The sequence below is a fragment of the Lycorma delicatula genome, chromosome 5 (genome assembly GCF_047948215.1).
Source record: "Lycorma delicatula isolate Av1 chromosome 5, ASM4794821v1, whole genome shotgun sequence".
NCBI classification, from domain to species: Eukaryota; Metazoa; Arthropoda; class Insecta; order Hemiptera; family Fulgoridae; genus Lycorma; species Lycorma delicatula.
Window position 1 is genome coordinate 19,542,479 of NC_134459.1, and position 23,916 is coordinate 19,566,394.

The 23,916-nt window shown below is 30.9% G+C and overlaps 2 protein-coding genes across 13 annotated transcripts in view; one reads left to right on the forward strand and one right to left on the reverse strand.

The window, feature by feature from the left end:
- Positions 1 to 1,597: 1,597 nt before the first annotated feature.
- Positions 1,598 to 23,534, reverse strand: LOC142324782 (HSPB1-associated protein 1 homolog). 6 transcript variants are annotated; one of them, XM_075365770.1, is made up of 8 exons: positions 23,010 to 23,534; positions 20,255 to 20,490; positions 15,342 to 15,494; positions 10,897 to 11,033; positions 8,690 to 8,811; positions 7,202 to 7,323; positions 3,165 to 3,275; positions 1,598 to 1,937 (listed from the first exon to the last, which is right to left on the reverse strand). In XM_075365770.1, the coding sequence occupies exons 2-8, from the start codon at positions 20,441 to 20,443 to the stop codon at positions 1,599 to 1,601; spliced, it is 1,173 nt and encodes a 390-aa protein (XP_075221885.1). In that variant the 5' UTR covers positions 20,444 to 20,490; positions 23,010 to 23,534; the 3' UTR covers position 1,598. The 6 variants fall into 6 exon arrangements, with proteins under 6 accessions (XP_075221885.1, XP_075221886.1, XP_075221884.1 ...); XM_075365771.1 differs by lacking the exon at positions 23,010 to 23,534 and adding an exon at positions 22,759 to 22,776; XM_075365769.1 differs by lacking the exon at positions 23,010 to 23,534 and adding an exon at positions 22,306 to 22,401.
- Positions 22,465 to 23,916, forward strand: part of alpha-Man-IIa (alpha-mannosidase 2) — a 98,199-nt gene continuing 96,747 nt past the window's right edge. For 3 of the 7 annotated variants that reach the window (XM_075365760.1, XM_075365758.1, XM_075365763.1), the window contains exons 1-2: positions 22,465 to 22,854; positions 23,088 to 23,178. The gene's annotated coding sequence lies outside the window, so the exon portion shown is untranslated. Of the gene's footprint in view, positions 22,855 to 23,071; positions 23,179 to 23,916 lie in introns of those variants that run through there. The other 4 variants (XM_075365761.1, XM_075365759.1, XM_075365764.1 and 1 more) reach the window with 3 other exon arrangements.

Genomic DNA, 23,916 nt, shown 5'->3' on the forward strand with positions numbered 1-23,916 from the left:
ATCATAATGGCCATTAAAACAATTTCCAGTATATAATATAGAGAATACATTATTTTCCTGTCCTCCTAAGAACCGCTTGCCATTATTTGTGAAAACTTTTATATTCACCAAGTAGATCAGAGTAGTCACATCTATTTCAATATGACTACTGTATGTTCCATTTTTCAACATAGAATTTTCATACTGAGCAGCTGAGTTGAAATATCACACATGTATCACATAAATGTCATACAACTTATGACTATTTGCTGTGGGACTTTTGTGAAATAAGATTTGTATTTACAGAATGATAGTGCTCGTATCAGACAATTTACATCATCTTTCACATGTAGCACAGAATAAGTTATGTTCTCCTTAAAATTTGGAATGGATTCAAATACTCCCTTCATCACTGAAGTGTGCATCTATTTTAGTAACATCAATATCTGTAGTGTTAGTACTTGTCTTGATTTTGTTTTTACAATTTGGTCTTAACTTCTTCCATTATAGGTGGCATCAATTTACTTGTAACCATATCAGATTTATTAATCTTTGTTGATCATTTTTTCTGAATTTCTTGATTGGAATTTATCACAAAAGTATTTGAAATATTTACTGTATGTTGTTTCTTAAACGTTATAGTAACTTTTACTGTTTTTCTAAGAGCCATTTAAAAGTTTTTATTAAAACATATGAATTAACAGCAAATTGAAAAACTAAGAAACTTTAAACACCAGTTTTAACAAACAACTTCACTTGACAATGGCAAGATCACTACTGAACAGGGAAGAATGAAATGGAACGCAAAAATGTTGCAGGGTGCAACATCCTCCTATCTATTGCAGTACGAGGACATACTTCCTTTGCTACTGAGAGTCTTTCTAATAATATGATGGTAATAAATAGTAAACTGTATTGCATTCATGGTGACTATGAATTTTGGGACTGCATTTTGATCCGAAGCAGTTCTGAACATGATCGCTAACAAAGGTGATGCACTTGCTCTGTCATTGGTTAGTGTGTTAAACCAATCAGAGAGCAGATATACCTGCTTTGTTATTGGTTGATGCATTAATTGAATAAGGTAAATGTGAGTTTGAGGAAAAATTTAGGGGTGCTGTCAGAAGCTCATTTAATTTTATGTAATTTTCTCAGCGTTTTTAAGAGGTGAAGTCTGTATATTAATTTGTTGCTGAGATATCGCGGTTTGAGTGTATATTAGAGTATGAGAAAAGAGCTGTGTTACCTCAAAACCTTTACAGAAATTGAGTGAGTGAAGTCTGTGTGGGCTCATTTGATTCGGCTTGATGTGGTGAGTGTTTTAAGACTTTAACGAAACCTCTATCTGAATAAGTTAGTGAGATATCTTGTTTTAAATGACATTGAAGTAAGGATATGAGTATAAGAAACACTATGTTCCCTCAAAACTCATCTCAGTATTGTGTGACTGAAGTCAGTGCATGCATGTTAGGTGTGGCCTGACATAAAGAGTGTTTTAAGACCCCCAATGAAGTTAGTAACTTAATTAGTTTCAGAGAAATTGTAGAAAAATTATTTTTACCAATTTTCTTTTTTAATATGTACGATTGGGAAAAAAAAATTATAAAAAATGTTCTTTATTATTTATTTAACAATAACATTTCTTTTACTTTTACTATAATATCTGGATGACAAAAAGCATTAATATAATCATCTATTATGTTATCAGAAGGTATTTTTAATTTGTTAATATTTTCCCTGTTCACATTACACTTACATTTCTTGCACAAAAATTGTTTTACATCATTCATTTGTAATTTATTAACTATTTCAATACTTTTATAATCCTTTAAATCTGTTATATAGTCTTTTGTATAGGAGTTTTTCTTTGTTGAAAGTGATTTTTCTTTACATCTTGATATGCATAAATTTAATTGAGTAGTACCATCAGCACCTGAATTATCCATTAACAATTCCTCCTTCAACAGAAATATAATGTTAATAATTAAAAATCTCTAAAAAAAATTTATACTAAAACTTTTTAAACACACAAGATTACTTTTATTTATAATTCATCTATAACATTTAAGAAAATATACTTTATTTATAATTGCTAGTTTTAAAAAAAATCTTTTACTGCAATAAATTTATAAATCCTTTATGCAAGATTAAAAACTAATTATTTAATTGAATCTTACTACATTAATATTCAAAGTAAATTATCAAATTTTTAAGTTAATTATAATATGTATTAAATAAATACATTACCCTTAAATGAAGTTGTTACTTGTACTTTCTTTCTGTAAGGGTATATCCATTTGAAAAAAAATTTACATTAAAATATTGGAATAACAATCTCTTGTCAAATTTTCTAACTATACATTTACAGAAATTGACAAGGCAACATACAGAAGTGTTAAATTATTTTTTGTAGATCACATGCTTATCCATGTACAAGAAACAAACAAATTTAATGCCAATTAAGTTTGCTAAGATTCAAATCCAAACAGTAATGGCTTTTTAGCATAACAGTAATCAGGTTTAGCATTTTCAGGTTTTAGCTGAATTTTGAATTTCCATGGAAAAGCATTCAGGCTAAGTGTGAAAGAATATTATTTTATTAAGATTTAAGATATATAATATATCAAATTTCTACATAAGATTCATTGGAGTGTTATTTTCTGACCTTCCTAGCACTGTCTCTAACATTTATAATTAAATGATTTGAGTACCTCCATTCTCACAACTACTTTTAACACACTCTGACTGTGCGAAAATTAGTTTTAAGAATGGAGGTACTCTGAAACACATCAACTACAAATGTTAAGAGTGACAATGCTAAAAAGGGCTGAAAATAGCACTCAAATAATTATGATAATACTAGCAGAAATATAAAATATCGCAAACATTTTATTCTAAATAAGATGCATATAAAAGTAAAACAGATTATTTGGACATTAGAGAGATATGGAGAAAATAGTTATTAAAGGAAAAATAATTTTGTAGAGAGGTAGAGAAAGGAAAAGACTTAGCATGCTTGCAACTACAATAGAACCAAAACTTCTTAAGATACAAAGGAAATGGCTTAAAACTAAAATAATTAGACAGCATTTTATTGTAATGCCTGTCCTAGAACTGGCGTAATTTGATGATGCATAAAAGTGAGAGAAAAAGAGTATTTTGTGCAATAGCCATTAAGTTTTTACCTCATTTGGATTAAGAATACGTTCCTGTTCTGTGATGGACAAGTTATTTATTGATGATAGTATAAAATTTCTGACTAAACATTCCTCTAGTCTCTTTTCGTCATCAGATTCCTAAAAATAAAAAAAGTAGTGTTAAATGTTAAAAAATGTATAATGTATTATATTACAGTAATGGATATGCATAGCTTTATATAATAAATGTCTACTGGGAATTAATATCTTGTTTCTGAACTGAAGTGTACATTGGTGATCTCCACTGCAGTGGTAGTAGCATCTTAATATTTCATTCAAAAGGTTCCTAGTTTGTATCAGAGTCAGACTTAGCATTTTTCATGTTACAAAATTTCCATCCTGTATTCACTAGCAGGGACTTCAAACTTAATGTGATAATTATGATGTGATTGTTTTATATTGTCCCATAAATATCTGACAATATTTAAAATAAATATTGTGATAAACATCTGCAAGTTGATATGCAACCAATTTTAGCTCATTGAAGAAGCTAATAGGAAACCACTTCATTCTTCACTTTCTTTAATAAGTTTGGCATGGGATGTGTGTTATCTTTGACTGAGCTAGTTTGTTTTAAGACTGACTTGGATCTCATGTCAGGTCATTTTAGTTGTGGTGTCTGACATACATGTAAATATTATTAAAAGGAAGAGTATATGCTTAAAATGTAAATTTTTGGGGTAATATCTGCAACTCTACTGCATCCTAGTCTGAAATTCTTTATGACTTGCTATAAGATATGTAGTCTATTTATAAATTAACCTTTGATTGGGCATTACCAGTTTCCACAGCATCACAGTATATGTGTAATAATCATCAGATAAGCTTAAATATTGTCACACATACAGTCTGTTGCCACTTTATTCTGTACTACTTAAGTAGCACATGGCAAAATATGGAGGTGATTGTTACAGCTCCCTCCATTAGCGATAAACATTGTTTTTTTTATAAACAGAAGGAACATCTGCATCTGAGATTCACCACGGGCTGTGTATTTAAGAGTAATGAGTGATGGTTCTATGAGAGAATGGTAGAGGAAATTCAGAGAAGAGCAAATTAATGTGCATGACAATTCAAGAAGAGGGCATTGTGTGTGATGAACTTGTTGAAAAAACTGAATATGCTGTTTCACAGTTACTGAACTCAGTGTAAATTTTTCTCAAAACTTTAAGGTCTACTCATTTCAGAATTGTACAGAGAGATTGGGTTATAAGTACTGTGCATGATGTACCAAAACGACTTGCAGATGCCCACTAACGAAAAGAATGGGAGGAGCAAAGACTTGTTTTCAGTAATATGAAAATAAAGGATGGTGAATTTCCTGACAGTATTGTTACTGGGCAAGAGGCATGGATTTGGTTCATCAATATTTGAGACAAAGGAACATTCAAAATAGTGAATGCACACACACTCACTGAACAAGTTCAAAAAATTCAAACAAACAAAAAATGATGGTTACTATAATTTGGGACTGTAAAGGAATTTACTGGTAGAATTTATCAGGCCGGCTGTGGAAATTACTGTCGTGTAGCTTAGGAGAGTGAGTGATGCAGAATAAACAATGAGGGATGACTAAGGAGATAATTTTTTGGATAACAATATATGGTATCATACAATTGTTAGCACTAAGAGCGCATTTAACAAGTTTAAGTAACAAAATTTTCACCACCCTCTTACTGCCCTAATTTGGCACCATCTGATTTTCATCATCTGTTTACAAAATTAAAGAATTGGTTGGCTCATCAACATTGACATAAATTCATGGGTGAAATTGATGAATGGATGGATACCACTCTTTAAAAAGCAAACAGACAAGCTGGTGTCAATACAACAAATGCTTGAATCTGAGAGAGGTCTATGTCAAGAAGAAATATAAATATGCATGTAACTTTTATATACTGTAATTTTTTTCAGCTTATTTTGTTTATATTTATTATTTGACACGAGGTTAATTTATAAATTTATCTTGTATATTAAGGGGTAACTGGTGTCTCATAATTTATCTTCTGATTCAGCTTATTGGTGTTTCAAGGCTTTATGATAAAAACTTTACATAAACATAGAGAAAGCATTTATATACAATTAAGTCTGGCTTAGGAACATTACACAGTCATATTTTCCACCAGTACAAGCATCGGCTTCTTCTTGCTGAAGCCACAGTATAGTGCAATAAACTTTATAACAATAGAGCTTTGGTTTTAGAAAAGCATACAGAATTTATTTTTAATGCACTCTTGCAATTTACTCAACTGTAACACTATCTTCAGTTTTTAAGGTATGATTAAACTTATGATTCTTTCTATAAAATGAAATACCATAAAAAGCTGTATCACTTGTGTCATAATCTTTTATGAATCAGTCTAGGATTCTCATACATCACTGTGAAAATTTAGTTTGTTTACAGTAGCTGACAATTCAAAATGCACTTCATTTCCATGAATCCAATTTCCCTGGATGATCATCAAAATAAATCATACACAATTTCTTCAAACAATATGGTCCTAAGCACTTGAATGTTACATTTACTTATTTAATATACATGTGTTAAAAACATTTATCTCTCTGCCAGTAATGTACCACAGTTTTACTTTGACTGCTAGATACTTGCTTGTTCAATTGTATCATGCTTGCATGTTACACCTTTGGCTAATCTGTGGCCCAAGGCGTAGCATGGTTGCATTAGATTGGTTGCCCTGTGGGTTTATTGGGCATTGCTCAGTAATAAACCAAGATATCAATAGTTAAGTTGTGAATGAATGTGCTTTGTTTCGAGTTGTTTCATTTATTGAAGTCAATAGTTGCAAGAAATGCAATGGTTCTTTTGGTAGAGGCATGCATTTTTCTCATTGAACACATCTTTCGTGAAGGTGATAAGTGTATTGATTTAATGAAGCACAAATTTTCTGAAAAGTTTTCAAATACTCCCGTTCTTCACCACCGTGCAGTTTGAACTCTTACTGAAAAATCTTGGGCAACAGGTTCTGTTGAAGGCACTGATTAAAGTGAAAGACCACTTAAACTAAATGAACAGAAGCTGCTTGATATTTAGATGCTATGACCGAAAGTCCATCAAAGTCAATGCATAAGTAAGCACAGCAGAAAGATAAAGACTACCACACATAAAGCTGTAAGAAAAGAACTGAAACTTTCCTTCTACAAAGTAATGTGTGTTCAAGAACTGAAACCAACAGATCATGCCAAAAGACTAAATTATTGTCAATGGTTTAAATGTTTTATTGCCTAAAATTCTGTAGGTATCCTTGACATTACATTTTTTTTTTTTACATATGAAGCTTGGTTTCATCTGGGAGGGTATATAATTCACAAAATATGACTGAAGTCGACAACTAATCCCCATGAATTAAAAAAAACAATCTTTACACGAAGCAAAAATTGAAGTCTGGATCAGTGAGAGTAGAATGCACATTGACGTCCACTCTTTTTTGAAAATACAGTTAACAGTGATAATTATTGTGCTGTTTTAACAAACTTCATTAGTCAGTTAACAGAAGTGGAAATCAATAACAGTTGGTTCCAACAAGATGGCGCTGGAGCACAGACAAGATTACAGATAAATGATTTTTTTACGAATATAAGTGTATCACCACAGACCATACAAGATTGATGAACTATAAACCTCAATAACGGCACATTTATACTAGACATTTCAGTATCAGTTGATTTAAGTGTTTGAAAATAAATTGAAATCTGTGCAGTATTGATTTGATGTCAAAGGAGGTCTTTTCAACACCTTTTATAAACTATTCCAGTTATTGTAATATCCCTTTCTGTAAAATAAATAATAAAAATACAAAGTAATAATTACAAAAGTTTTATAATTACACTTCCACAATTCCAGTACAGAGCAACTTTCTGAATACTCTGTATAATTAAAAAAAAAAAATTATTATTTATTTTATAATATTTGTAACAAATATTAATTATCATTAAAAAATCAGTGTCATTTTTTTCACCTTAGCACAAAAAACTAAGATAAAAGTTCAGTTACAGCATTTGTCACTTACTAATGGAATCCATGTATTTATTGAAATAGCAGTTGAAAGGTTTTCAACATAATGCCACCACTGATTTGGAACTATAAGAACATCTCCTGGATTAAGTACAACAAAATAAGCTTCATTTAATCCTACAACAAAAGAAAATAAGTAACTTAGTATAAAAAGATTAAAGTGTAGTTATTTTGTTTCATACATGGAACATATGGAATTACCGGAAGTGTAATTCAATCATTTAGAATATGAAATAAAGATCTTAAATTAGATTGGAAGAACGAATCGCGACCAAAACATTAAAACCTAAAAGACTTAACTGTAACTTTTACTTACTTTAAACCTATAAACTTAGTTCTACATTTATAAAATGATGTAAAGTCCTAATACAAGTTCAAATTATACATCCAAAAGAAAGAAAATTCCAAAATCAAATTTCTTATGCATTGAAGCTCCTCATATTGTACAAAAAAATTAAAGTCTTAGTGTCTAATGATTATAGCATCATCTTTTCAGTGAAATAGATACAAAACCAAATTACTCAGTTTAGATTCATATGAAGATACAATTATTTTATCTGATTTAACTCTCATTTTGCTAATATGCACTGGTTATAGCATTTCATTAACAGGGCTGATCAACTATCACTTGGATAACTAAAATAGTGGGAAGGAAAGCAAATATACACATAATAATGAAAAAAAGTAGTGTAAAAGCTCAAATGGAGTCATACTCATATTTGTATGTTTTTTTTTATGATCACAAACATTAAGTACTTAAAAAAAAATCAGACCATATGTTAAAGTGACCATTTACATATCGCATGTATATAACACATGTTTTCCTAGGATACATTTTTCCTTTTTCTTGGAGAAGTCACTTTTCCAATAAAGGGACTTGGAGAATCCCTTTGATACTGAGAACTATGGAATGAACTTATCACACAGAAACCAATTATGTATTCTTTTGGTGTAGTTTATATAATTTGTAAAATTAAGATAATAATAGCAATGTAACTAACCCAAAATTACAAAATGCAAGCATCTAGTACAGCCATCAACTCAAGTGTGACTTAAATATATATTCAAATTAAAAGATAAATTATCACTTAATAAATCCATTATTTTTTAAGTACTGTCTTGAAAATAAACATAAAACATAAAATAAACATTTCTTACTAATTATCTTAAATTAATTAAAAACTTCTGTTTTAGCCAGGGTTAGGTTATGGCATACTTTGATATTGTACAAAACCTTTCCTTCCAGTTTGATAGTATGAGTTCAATAACATTAATATTATTCTAAAATTTCAAATCATTTCACTGATGAAAGGATTCCAATGCAGTCACATCACACTTCTTACATTAATGATTAATGTAGAAATGTTAAACTATCTCATTAAAATAAACACGTTTAAATAATTAAAAAAATAAAAATAATTTCTATTTTATAAAAGTAATTAAAATGAAAATAATGATAAAGAAATAAATTTACGCCAAATACCTGTGAAATCAGAATTTCCACAACAGAAATTAATTTTGCTATAAACACTAGATTCTTCATAAGGAACTCGAGTTGGCTTCATTTTATCAGTGCTGTCAGGAGGGAACATAATCCACATTTTTCTAAAAATGTTATTGAAATTCAAAACAGGGTAAGATTATTCATCGTACCAAAATAAATATTATTCAAATTCATAATACATAATATTTTACAAAACAAGTTTTCTGTTGAAAAGTAGAAGATTAATAAAGGAAGAAATTATACTTGGAAAATTCATAAAAATCAAAATGCTATTAGTAGTTTTTACATACTTTGTCCAATTCATTTTTTGTTTATCATTGATTCTAACTACAGGACAATCTGAGCTGGTAAGAATGCAGCTTCGCCTAGTATACTAGATGATAATTTTCAGAAATTTTGGATACCGATTGATAAGTGTCACTGTATCACTATCTTTCTTATGGCTGGAACACTGGTTTATATATCTTCACTGGTTTATTTAGTTTATATAGCTCATCATATTTTATATATATATATATATATATATATATGAGAGAAGGCTAAGAAAAACCACTTCAAACTTTACTTTCTCTAATGTGGCATGAAATGTTGGTTTAATTCTTGGGAAGAGATGTCCTGTTTTCAGAAGTGAGTTGTAATATTGGGTTACCCACACCATTACAACAATGGTACCTAACAAACAAACAAATTTGATACTGACTAAATGCAAATTAGATATTTCAAAATTCATGATCTCACTTCAGGGGAAACAAGACTTTTTTTTGTTTATTATTTTGCAAACATACATTTATTTATAAAATTGTGGAATCTGACTGAAAGCAGTACAGGTGAAGCATGCAGTAGCTACCCTCCATAGCTAGGCCTTCTGATGAATGATTAACAAACCAATTTTTCAGGGAAATAATTTTTGGGGGCTTAGGTTTTAGCCATACCTACATCTATCACCGACATACATGAACTAACATCAAGAGGAAAAACATTAAGAATAATAACTTATATTTTTCTTCTTGATGTTAGTTCAAAATTATTCATCTAAATAAATACTTTATTCAAATCAATATGTAATAATATCTTATGTCAGTATGTTAGGAATAGATAGGAATTATAAGCTACACCATAGATAAAAAAGGAACTGCCCCAGAGTTTGCCTGATTGGAGCATGACCAGAACAGTATCAAAAGGATTAATTGTAAAAAAAAAATAAAAGGAATGAAAGTCATTTTAATTTTTTAAATGAATAAATACATAAAATAACGTAATTATTATATTTGAAAATTATAAATAAATAAAAAAACAATATTTTAGAATAAGTTAATGAAAGTTACTTTCATATTATTGTATATATTAAACTTAAATAGCAAAAATTCAAGTTTTTTTTTTAATTGGTTATTTAAAAATTCATTGCCAGTGTAAAACTAAAAATTTTAGATTTATTATAAATAAATTTGTGAAAAATCTATTAAGTTGGTTGATAATAAATTAAAAATTGTTAACTTAAAGGTAATAAGGCCTTACCTCTAACGCTAATCAATTGGGGTCTTATACTAAAACAGTTATATCGTTTAGTTTGACATGGGGTACACCAGTGATTCCCAAACTGTGCGCTGCGGCACCCTAGGGAGCCACAACCTCTTCACATGAGCGCCGTGAAATATTGTAAAAACTTCATAATTAATTGAACCAAGATATTTATAATTATTAATTTAATGTAAATAAAGTAAAAAAATAATGAAGGTGCACGAGTTTCATTTTTTTTTATCTTATTTACGAGTAGCCATATATTTACTTAGGGTAGGGCGCCATGGAAAGATTTTAATTGAAAAAGGGTGTTGTGACTTGGAAAAGTTTGGGAACCACTGGGGTACACCATTATTATTTTGGAATATAAGATTATTTTTCTTAGCAAAAGTACTGTTCTCATGAACATAACAGCACATTTCATAACTGTAGGTGCCATGTGTGTGGCACCTGTAATTATGTATGTGTTTTTTGCGCTTATTTTTATATTTTGAAAACTTGACTTCTGACTTCTTTAAAAAGCCCAAAAAACAGTACAATATCTGAGACAAAAATTAATAAAATTACACAAGTTTTAAAGCAAGAGTATAAAGATACAGAAAGTAGATTATTTTAAATTATTCATTAAATACTAAAACCGAGAAATTATTTTTGTTATGATAACTTACTTCCCATAAATTTGAATAACAATATTTAAACTATATGAATCAAAATGACAAGGTGTATGTGCACCTTCACTTCCAAACCACATAGTAGAATCTTCTCCATTTATTTCTGGAAAACCAAAAGGTTTCCAAGAAACAGACTGCAAGTAATAAATAAATGATTAATACAAGTACATGATTATTTACAACTACAGATAATTTAATATATAAGGGGATAAAGTTTTAATTATTACTAAGAAATAACAGAGATAATAAATTTTATCTAGATAAAATTTATTCTGCATATTAACTGATCCTTATACATAATGTTGTAAATTACAGCTATTAATGTTGATTTGTTTGGTTGACACAAAGATGTCAGCATGCTGTGATCCATGATTACTGACTTCTTTTCAAAAGCAGACAAGCAGACCTGTCAAGGGAAAAGTTGAATCTTTTGGAGTAAGACAAAGAGAATTTTTTTGGTCGCCTAGTAACTATAGATGAATCTTGGATCTATCAATGTAATCCAGAGACCAAAAAGATGAGCAAGGGGTGGAAGCACAACAGCTTGAGCCTTCTTGGGGCGAGGCTCCAAGAAGGCTGGAGGGAAGGTCAGTTCTGTTTTTTTTTTTTTTTTGGAACTGTCATAGAGTCATCTTAACAGACTACCTGGAGAAGGGTCAGACCATCACTGGTGCCTATTACTCGTGGCGTTCATGCTTCCATGAACTCCGTTAACTAGTTCAGAGGGAAATGATGTAGGACATTCAAGATGTCCGGACGGGGCCAACAGCAAAGGCAAAAGCTGAGTTAATAAATCATCGATGTAAATGTCTACCAAGGCATTTACATTGGTGGCATCCCAATGAGGCCATCTATTTATCATACTAAGGAACCAGAAATTGTATCCCTTCACGTCATATATTACATGCTGCCTGCTACGCACGCCATATATTAACGATTTATTTAACATTATAGCCATCATAGAACTGTCGGGTGTCTAAGAAGATTTTAAGACACAGGAACCACGATGGTCGTTTGGTGCAAGGTCCAGGCTGCAGGTGGATGAGTAAATGGTACGTTCCCAGCTGTACATCATGTCGAGATGTTGCATTGTGGCAACAGTGTATCTTAGACACCCGATATGAACACGATTTCCGATAATTCAGTTTCTTGTAGTAGAAAAGAATGTAATTTTTATAGACAATTACGTGTAGAAATGAACATGAAATTTCTGGAAAATGTATGAAAATAGATATGATGGTGAATCATCTGTCTTCTTTAATCTTGTCATCAAATGCAAGCATTATAAAAATCATCAGTAATCAAAAATAATTATCACTGTGTCCTTGATATTACAACTGCACCCATTTCTGTACAATAGAATCACTAATTAATTTCTCCATAAATGTCACATATCTGATGTGAATTTCAATTAATTTAAAGCACACTGCATTCAAAAAGTGGTTACAGACCAAATTTGACATGCAACAGGTGTTTCAATTTTCTTAAACATTATAAGTGCTCACCAAGAGGTATACAGATCAAACAACTGAATAAGAATGCCACAAATCCCTTCCTAATATATCACACAACTTAGCATGCTTGCATAGAATCGAAAAGTATGGCATGGGCAATATTTAGAAACCGAACTTAAATTTTCTAAATATACCTTACATATATGTTTGTTAACATTACACTATATTTTTTAAATATGCAGTATAGTATTTTAAATTCTCTGAAGTTTCCATTTCAACTTTATAATTGTTATTTACATTTAATAATAACTATAAACACGTAACAAGTTATCCATTAAAAAAATGATTCCATTCTATCCTAAACTATGATGAAACCAATTTAATAAAATTATTTACTTTTCATTTCAAAACTGGATCATTTTATAAATTTGTTTTTTTATGTTTTATAATTGGTAAAGATAAAACAAGAATAAGATGAACAAATATTTGTAAAACCTTTAATATCTAAAATATTATTACATTTTATTTAAGTTTTATAATTTATTTTTTTCATTTTAACATATCCTGATGTTAAAATCATGCAGTAATGTTGTAAAATTAAAAAACCTATATCAATGCATAAATCATCAACAGTAAAACATAAACATAACATCGTTCCTCTGTTGAGTTAAATCAGTGTATATAACATGATTAATAACAGAAAGGAATTAATTTATCTATTGCTTTAGACTTTCTATCGCATTATTTCTCATAGCTGTGATGTGTAAAGAAACCTAGATACAACAGGCACAGGCAACAGGCCAGTCCCTTTAATAATCAGAGGTTAATTAAGTCTGAATATTATCTACATTGTTGCAGCTAGGCATATTAATATGCAGCTGTATATTTGGCTCAAAAAAGATAATGAAGAACCGCTTCACTACTCAAGACAAATTAAAAGACCATCCATACCTGACCAACTATTGGTTTTTTAAAATTTTATTTTTAATTTATTTAGGTTCTTGCAGTGTTTGTTACTGCTTTACTAATCACTTTTCTTAGGATGCTTGCTACCTTTCAGAAGAGCTACTACAGGAGTTATTTGCAACTTATGTCACGTCACCTGCAACTATATGGTTGAGGCACTTAATATGCAGTACATAAAATGTTTAAAGTATTTTAAAATGGCAAACACTACCATCAATAAAACTTACTCAATCCTATATCCTTGTTATAAGTAGAGTACTTTTTCTTATAAAATCCATTAAGTTAACATACTGAAGACTGAATGTGGTAAATTGTAGATACTTTAGCTCGACAAATAGGTATACAAGAACAAATATTCTACTCCTCTTTGTAGCACACTGGCAGGTCACAATCACATGAAAAATTACTTTTTAATAAATATATTTTTTTAATTGTTCAATTTTATTATAAATAGTCAGAATTATGTTCAATCACAACTTTTGTAATTTCTGACAATAGCATAAAGTGTCTATTTCTGTAGCTTATTTGTAGAACTACTGGCAGGTGTACAGCAAGTTTAAAGTTAATACTTGAACCCTTGCTCATGATTTTTAAAATAACAAAAACAAAAATTATAACCATCAGTTTTACATTATATTATCCTAGTCTTGAAAGATCTTGCAAATCCATGATCTGTAACAAAAGTCTCCTCTGCCTCACCATATTCTTTGCCACCTCCACCCAGTCCTCATCAAAATCCTTCCTGATACCATAACACCATCTTTGTGTAGGTCTTCCTCTTTTCTATGCCTCATCATCTCCAAATTTATCCTGTCCTCTTCCACTCTGACCACATATCCTGCCCATCTTGCCTTATTCATCTACACTACCCTCACAATTCCATTATAATTGTACATTTCATCCAACTCCCTGATCTTCAACACCCCCCATTCCATTGTTGTTTGATCCATCACAAGTCCAAACATTCTTCTTCCTCTATTCTTCAATAGTATTAGTTTATTATTAGTCCTGTCTTAGTAAGTGCCTATGATCCATATCTGTAAGTCACAATCAGATGTAACACCGTTCTGAATATTCTCAGTTTAGAAGCTCCAGAAATTACCTTTGATTTGAACACTACCTTTAGCACATACATAGATCTATTCTCCTTACTAAATCATTTCCTTATTTCTTGCTCACTCTCTGATAATTAACTTCAATTACTCTGATCAAACGCAACCATCCCCTCTCCAACTCCTCCATTGTTCATAACCACCATGTACACCTTCTTGTCCTCATCTATCTCCCGACTCATTGCTTTTGCATTTCCTTTTGGAGAAGTATCAACATCTCCAACTCAGATTATGTTTTCACCAATCCATCACACATCATCAGCATACGCCAGCAAATGCAGTTTCCTTTCAAACAATTTTGTTTCTCTCCAACACACCTTCCTGTAAACCTAATCCAATATCAAATTAAAAATCAGGGGTGACACAGTATCTCCCTGTCTCACATCTGTAAAAGTCAGTTTTGGAACTCCAATTTGTTTGGAGCTCAGAATGCACACTCTCCTAAATAAATATACAATTACTTTTCAAACAAATATTTTGAGTAAATATTTATATGGAAGTATAAACCACCAAAGCATAGTAATTAAATAAGTTAAACTTACCATATTAATTTCCAATTATCGATTTTCATGGTATCCTGCATCTTCAGTTGGTATTGTTTTCTGTTATGAATTGCATTATGAACATAAATGTAAATTTTTCTGTCCAGTATTGGAATGATTTAATTACACACACACATACACACAAAGAATAAATTCTAATGCAGTTGCAGAATTCAATACAAACTAACGATGTGAGATACTACAAAGATCAATGATTGGAAATTAATATGGTGAGTTTAACTTATATAATTATTAATGTGATTTAGTGGTTTATATTTCATATAATATTAAATTTTATTAACACAGTGGTCAATGTGTTAATGAATTATATAAATATATAGACACATTGATAATAATATGAGATATACCTGCAAAATAGTTTGATTGCCTTTAAACCATTGGTTCATATGTTTATAATCAAAATACATCCATTCATCTTTTAAATATTCTCTATCTATATAATTAACAAATTCCTTTATTGTTAATTCTTCTGTCCGACAAACTCTTTCCCATTGCGGGCTCTGAAAAAAATTCAGCAAATCAGTTTTTATTAAATTTATATATTATTCAACATTCAGTAGTGAACAATTAAAGGGCAATTAAACGACTAAAGGATTCTAATGTACTTTAGTTGTTCTCTCACACTTTTTTTGTTACTTTTTTTGAGTGCAAATCAAAAACTCTATTAATTCTTAGTGACAACAAAACACAACCTCTTCTTCATTTATTTTCTGCAATCTGGACATTTCTTATATTTTAGTGGAATACCATGGTCTTATAAAAACCTATGTAAGAATTCACAATCTTCAGATAAGAAAATTAACTATGATAATGTACATAGTAATCACATTCACCACATGAAAAACCTGATCATATGGACATGATGAAGCAATAACTGCGACTGAATTACTCTATCCTTGAACGCTGACCTTTAGACTTGACATAACTACTATCCTATCTGATAGCAACAATCTTTTCAATCCAGTTCCTTAATAACTCTCAAGACCTCTTTCCTAATCATTTGTAAACCATTTCATAGTATGAGAATATTCCATTTCTTGATATATATATATAATATATAGACACAATGTTCAATTTAAAACAGGCCCAATCACTCAGTAGTTTATACTAAATGCATATTTTTGTTAAAATGTATATATTTGTGTGAGATGGGTAAAATAATATGGATGATGTTGGTATGACTGGAGCTGGAGTGGAAAGTACTATTTACTGCCTACACATTTAAGTATTAACAGTCTGTGTTGAGCATTGGCTTTCGAACAAGGTTGTGTAATTGTGTGTTGTTTGGTAAAATGTGGTTAACTGTTGAAGAACGTGTATTCTTGAAAATTATTTAGAAATGAAATTTCATGTTTTGTTGTCAGAAAACGTTCAGGAAGAAATTTGAAACAACAGTGAAAAGTGTTAATCAGAGGTTAGTTAAAAAATTTCATGACCAGAAACCAGAAACACACCTGACAGGTCAGTTTTAACAATGCAGGTCATACAATACATTAGAGTAACAGTTACATGATCTCCTCCTCATAAATCTCTGTGAAGACTAAGCCAGAAAAAGAACAGGTTCAACCGACACTGTAGTGAGGAGAATACTGAAATATCTGTGTCGAATACAAGTTTTCTATGAGCTAACTAATGCTGATTATGCTAAAAAGGTTTGCTTTTGTTAGTGGTACAAGAAGTTCATTAGAGGTAACATTGACATTTTAAATCAAGTGTTTTTATAGATGAAGCGTGGCTTCACCTTGGTTGGTATGTTATTAGTCAGAACTACTGGATCCAGTGCACTGAAAACCCGCACATTTCCACTGAATCTTCCCTACACCCACAAAACATAGGCATGTGATGTGTGGTTTCAAAGCCACAAATAATAGAACCCTTGTTTTTTGAAAAAAACTATGGATACTGCCATCTACCAAGAAATTATCAACGTTCATAACCTTAATGCAAGAGGATGAGCTTGACTGCTGGTTGCCACGTGACAGCACTACTTGCCATAAAGCTCACTCTACTCTAGAGATGCTACAGGATCTTTCCGGTGGAAGAATCATTTCTTAAACATTGTGGCCATCAAGATCCCCTGATCTGACTAGTCCAGACTTCTTTCTGTGAGGTTACGTAAAAGAAATTGTTTGTAGGAGCAATCCACACACCCTGCAGAATTGAGGAGAAACATTACCAATAACAAGAGTTGCCAGGAATATGTTCAAATGTGTCTGACATGTGGTTGGTGGCAGAACGAGCCAGACATATTAGCCAGTGCAGCAGAGGACAGTCAAACACCAACAATGGCTGCTATTCGCTTATTGTTTGTTGAACGCAAGGCTGTACTGAAGTGGTACTGGAAGTATGAGAGCATTCACGAGGTATAATGGCAGTTGCAGAGTTTGAAACAAGGAAAGATCTGGCTTACCATGAACAGCTGCTACAAGTTCGGTGTCCAGTGCTGTGGTGTTGCAACATTTTACCCATCATCGCAAAAAATCAGTGAACCAGGGACTGCATGAAAGTGGGGTGAGCCGATCAAGTGTAAGACACATTCTCAAGAGTACAAAGTGGAAAGTGTACATTCCAAGGCTGCAACAATCGATGTATGAGGACGACCCAGATCAAAGGATGGAGTACTGCGAACAGTATTAGCACATGGTTGGCAAAGATGGAAGTTCGTATGGACTGACGAGGTGCAATTCAAACTTAACGATACTATTAACTGCCACAATTGTGTCTACTGGGCTCCTGAAAATCCTCACATTCATGTGGACAAGGCAGTGAATCTACCAGAGATTGATAAGCAGTGTGGTCTATCAGTGCATAGTTTGATTGGTCCCTTCTTCTTCAAGGATACCGTAACTGGTGAGGCATATCTTGATATGCTTTAGACAAGGATTTTGCCTGCCATCCAAAACTTGTATGTGATGAACTTTTTTATGTGCAACAAGACAGAGAGTCCTGCCTCACTACCATCGAGATGTCAAGTTGTATCTCCATAGAACTCTACCAGGATGGTGAGATGGTTGAAGAGGTGCTGTTGACTACCCACCTCAATCTCCTGATTTGACACTTCTACTTCTGAGGGACTGTCAAGAATGATGTGTATTGACAAAATCCAGCAATAATTGATGAACTATGTGAAAAAATGTAATCATGTGCTGCCATTACGCCAGATACACTAACAGCCGTAGTTCAGTGCGCTGTTCGGCACCATGATCATTGTATAGAAGCTGCTGTGGTCATCTCAAGCATATACCATAACCCTCTCTTGGTGGCAAAAATTGTCACATCAAGTCAAATTTGTCACACGATATGGACTAGCAAACAATGGGTAGATTTTTTTTGGACCCCTCTGTATATATATTTATCTTTTATGACCGCATACGATCATTTAGTCAGTCCAGTATCCAATCTCTTTGATGGGACTAATTGGGCCTTGCGGTCCTCCCAGTAATTTTTCATACATTCCAATCTTTATGTCCTTTCTAGTATTGAAAATGTTTGTGTTGTGAGTTTTTTCTTGTAAAGCTTCTGATATCTGTGATTTAGCTTCATCGATGTTTGCTTGCAGCGCCACGTCTACAAAACTAAGACATTTTGTTTTGATTTTTTGAGTTACTTTTACTTTTGGGGGGTATTTTTTGAGCCATTCCCTTACCATCTCTAGAGCGCAGTTGAATAATAGCAGTGAGAGCCCATTAGCTTGGCACAGTCTTGTTTTGATTTCAAATGGTTCAAAGAGTTTACCTCTGTATTTTACCTTCGACTTAATATTTATGAGGATCAGTTTTATCATGCTTAATAATTTGGTACGTAGTTTGAAGTATCTTAGAATTTTTAGTAGGAATTCTCTGTGGATGCACTCATTTGCTTTCTTGAAAGGTCTATTTTTCTTTTAGTTTTAGGGACTTGGCTTTGTTGCTTTCTTTGGGAAGAAAATTTAATTTTAATTTTGACTACATAGTGGTCTGAGCCTGTGTTTACCCCTCAGAGGACTTTTAAGTTTTAGATCTCCTTGTGATTGTATTTATCCATGAAACATGGTCTAGTTACCAATCTCCTTTAGTGTAGTCAGGGTGTTTCCAGGTTTTGAATGTTTGAGGTTTCCTCTTGAAATATGTAGATTTTGAGATTAGGTTGTGGTTTCTGCAGAGATTGATGAGTCTCTGTCCATTTTTGTTTGTTTTCTTTTGGATGAGCCATTTTCCAATGATGTCGTGGTATCTTCTTTCTCTGCTTATTTGAGCATTTAAGTCTTTGCTTAATTGTTTAACGTGGTTTTTTGGGATGTTATTTATAGTCAGATCAAGTAGATCCCAGAACATTTTGGTCTTTTAGATAGTTATTTTTATTATCAGTGGGTGCATGAGCGTTTATTATGGTTTACATTTTATTAGATGCTTTTAGGGTAAGTGTTGAAATTCTTGGGGATTGTGACTTAAATTCTTGTTGGAGGTTTATTATTTTGAAGCTGAATAAAATGCCTTTTCCAAACTGTGGGAGATTTTTCATCACGTTCCTCCCAGGTATGCCTTTGTAAAACCTATATCCTTGAGATTTCGTGGCATTCGGGTTGGTGTTTCTTATTTCCTGCAGACCTATGATGAGAATTTTGAGTTGGTCTATTAAGCCAGTTATTATTTTTATTTTACCAGTCTGCATGAGCAAATTTACATTGTGTGGGAATATAGGTGATTTGCTTTGTTTGATTTTGGACTTTGTATTTTTCTTGTTTGTGTGTGTAATGTTGGGGCATTCCAATGCTTCCAATCACATGTTACCTTCTAAGTGGCAGCCCACTGTATCTGAATACTGTCTTTTCTGAACTCTGGTGTTGCTTGTTTCAGCTGGTGGAGTATTCCTTAAAGATCTTTCATGATTGACTGTCAAGGGGTCACCTGTGGTGGGAGTAGGTATATATAAGCTAATGAAATCTATCCAACAAAGTAACAAATTATTTAAAAAATTTCTTACTTCTGCAAAAAAGTACAGAAAGCATTATTTCACTATCACAATTGCTTACCTTGAGGAAATGTATTAGTATGATATTATTTTGGTGCTATAAAATATTTAAATATAATATTTAACTTTATTATTACAGGCACTTTGAACTAACACACACTATTTAATGAAGATTATTAGTAAAAAATGTGCTCCAATTAATGAGACAAGCCTTACAGTAGTCCCAGTAAAATTAGATTGAATTCTGCAGTTTGGTAGAAATAATATAATAAAAATAATCTCATATGAGATAAAATATCACTGAACTTACCGTACTGCACTTTCTCTTCCCAACACGAAACGGTAACTTAGAATTACCTACTGTGTTAGACCAATCTTTTAGATCCCAATTTACTACTTTCCAATCAGATGCACCACCATGTATAATAAGTGGTTCTTTCAAATTAAAAACAAGTTCTCTCATAATATCTGATGATGGTAAATTTGTAAGCATGTTCATGTTTTTGATGACTTCCACAAAATAAATTTAAATGAAGATGGAAAACCCTACAGAATAGTAAAAAGATCTGTTATATTCTTAAATATGTTAGGTCTACATTTATATATATTCAGCTGATTAGGAATAAATGAATACACTACTAAAAAATACATTTACAAATTTACAGAAAAAGTCCGACTAACAGAACTGTACACAGTAATAAATTTAAAATTAATCTTCAAATATTAAAAAAAAATAAATAAATAAGTAGTAAAGCTACACTTGGAAAAACCACACTAAGTGGTTAAATCTATCTGTAACAGCTTGTGCTAACAGTTTACGGGTTCACTGTAGGTGTACTGCATAAACTAGTACTTTTCAGTCATTTTTTTTGGAACCTAAGTAACGTCAGTCTCTACTGGCTAATAATCTACAAATAAACTAATTTTTATATTTTTTTTGAAAGAAAACATGCATTATATTAATATACAAGACCTCTTTGCAGAAATACAGTAGCATTCAATTAAATGTTTCTTAGTAGGGAAGCGACACAAATTTGTTAATGTACACTATTAACACAATTTACAAAAATATATCATTACATAATATTTGTTACCTACTATGTATGAGTATTTAATGTCCATATATAAGCAAGTATACTCATACACAATAAATCAACTATAATTACTGTCATATCCTCCAATGATGACAATTATGTTGATTAATTATCAACATAAGTATTAAATCCAAGAATTCTGTAACCCGGGTTTACAAATAAATGTTAAAAGATAAGTTTTCTCTAAATACCCAAATTATGTAGAATGAATACGTGGAAATGTCTGAAATGAAATTAATAATAACTTGTGAGATTTCTATGTTTACATTCTAACTAGGATAAGCTCTTTTTAATATTGATAGTAAATATTGTCTATTGCAAATAATTTAACTGCTCTTTTAACCTCAACTCTATACTTATCAAAGGGTAAAGCCTTTAACTCAAAGGATAAATTTTACTTATTGCTTTGACTAAATAAGAACTCTAAAAAGGTATAAGGTAAATGGTGCTATTTTGTGATGGTGAAAGTTTCTTTTGTAAAAATTTTATATGTGTAAATACAAAATTACAAATCACAGAATTAAGTTTATCATTTACAGTTGTAAATATGAATGACTAAATGTTTTCATTCTAAAAATATTCATTTCCAGTTCATAAGTTACAGTCACTTAATATTCTGCAAGATAAGCGTGCTAAAGTATCTGTCGACTGATGTACTTAAAACCGTGATAATGCTTTATTGATTTAACTAAACATCCTATTTTTATGAAATACCAATTGTATATTGGCATTAATTATCTAAACAATGGAAAAAAATAAAATGCAGTGAGTAGAATCTTGTTCTTCACACAGATTTAGTATTAATGAAAATGCAATTATATTTTCACGTTGATACTAATTAGTTACATTTATTTATAAATTTGAAGTATGTATACAAATTTATATTGTAATACAAAGTAAAACAACTAAGACTAAAAATATAAAATTTGATATCCAGCTTAATAGCAGTGCGATGAACCAAAAGTATAATTTAAGAAAAAAAATCCTCAGGTAAACATATTTAAAGATTATTTAAATTAATCTTAAAGATTATTTAAGATTTATTTTAAGATTTAAAGAACTGGAAAATAGAAGATCTTATAAAAATTAACTATAATTTAACTATATGTTTAGAGAAAACTTTTCTTGTTTACTTTTTCATATATTTCACTATAATATTGTTCTGGTAAATAAATCTTTCAAAGTTCTGCAAATCGGATGAATACATGAAATATCAATTATATTATACTAACGTAAATTAAAAAAAAAAATTGTTACAGTGATTTACAAGTAGGATATTAACGAATAATATATATTAAATAACACTTTCTACTTATGGCTTTTCTGCTTTCACATAATCTGAATGTTTTTCTTTCACTACAGCTGATATTCAGAGAAATCAACACAGCTGATGAAAACATGATCATATGTAGTTTCTGGCGTCGGTAATAGTTGTGATTGCGTGCTTGTAGATTATTGTTATGAGGGTTCGTTACGTTATCTAGTTAATGGAATCACAATAGATGTTAACTGATTTGGTAGAATTATATAATTTATCGTCCATGTTTATTATTTGTGAAACAATTATTTCTGTCTGTGGTCCATCATTGCAGTAAATACTGTATGTGTATTTTTTTATGGTTATTGAAACCAAAAGTAAGTTTAAATAATATGATGTGATCGTATTCTTTATTTTTTGCAATTTGATAATATGTGTTAAAAGAATAACGTGGATAATTACTTAAGTTGAACTGTGGTGTAAAGTGATCTTCGATTCTTCTACATACTGCATTTTCGAGCGACTGATTTTTATCAGTGATGTGTATAGAGACAGCCGGTATTAAAATATTTGCTTTTTTATCTCCTTGTCATATTCAGAATTGATTTTAATATGTTTTGTTAATTATTGTTGTTAGAAAAAATAATACTTGTTTTAGCTAGTACATTTTTAGATACGTATATTTTAAAATATTCTATTAAGTATGTACTTACATAAAGTTTATGATTAGAAAATTTGTATATTCTGCAGGTTCACTGTGTATAATCTAGTACATCGTTTCTATGTTGCAGTTCTCTACTTAGACTTCTTCATTAGATCGTCCCATTTTAAGTTGTTTTGACTTTGAAGCCATTATTTCACATCAGATTGGACTGTTAGATGGTATGTTTACTAAATCAGTAAATTAGCAAAAACACTTCATACTATATTTGTTATTTATATTAGTTGTTCTTACTTGATATAGTTTGTTTGTGGATATACATTTCACCACCACTAATTCAGTGTTCATTTAAATTTGTTGATCCGCTTAACAAAATGTCGTTAAACTTTTTGAAATAATATATTTAATATTAATCTCTGTACTTGTGCATTAACCACCTGGCATATTTTAGGTTTTATTTTTTACATATTCAGGTATTTTATATGTTATAGTAAATTTGATTAATCCGGTGATTATGCATATATAACGGTAAATATGATTAATCGCCTCTAATTTTGGAGAATCAACATATGTATTCGTATATTTACCGTTAATAAGACAAGGTTAGCGAGCGTAGGTTATGTTTGGTTAGGTTATGTTTATCTAACCAAACAACCTACGCACGCTTCGCTTGCTAACCTCGACAAATTAACATAATGTTTTGCTTATTTAAATAGTTAATTCAGTAATTACTATTCATAGTCGAGTTGTTATTTTAATATCGAGCTATTATACATAACCTAAAATATGGTTGTTAATGCAAAACTTCCTTAATCTCTTTCTAAGTACTGGAAAATCATTTCATAAGTATGATACAGTTTTTTGCCTAATGTGTTTGCAAACGCCCAATATTATCACATCATATTTATATCACATTATGCAAATGATGTGATATCAATATTAATTGATTTCAATAATGA

What these genes read in the sequence shown, in the direction of transcription:
- LOC142324782 (XM_075365770.1), bottom strand. Translation starts at nt 20,443, where the DNA reads ATGAACATGCTTACAAATTTACCATCATCAGATATTATGAGAGAACTT. An exon ending in GCAATCAAACTATTTTGCAG is followed by an intron (nt 11,034 to 15,341) that starts GTATATCTCATA and finishes TATTACTTGCAG; the next exon opens with TCTGTTTCTTGGAAACCTTT. An exon ending in TGGAAATTCTGATTTCACAG is followed by an intron (nt 7,324 to 8,689) that starts GTATTTGGCGTA and finishes CTTTTGTTGTAG; the next exon opens with GATTAAATGAAGCTTATTTT.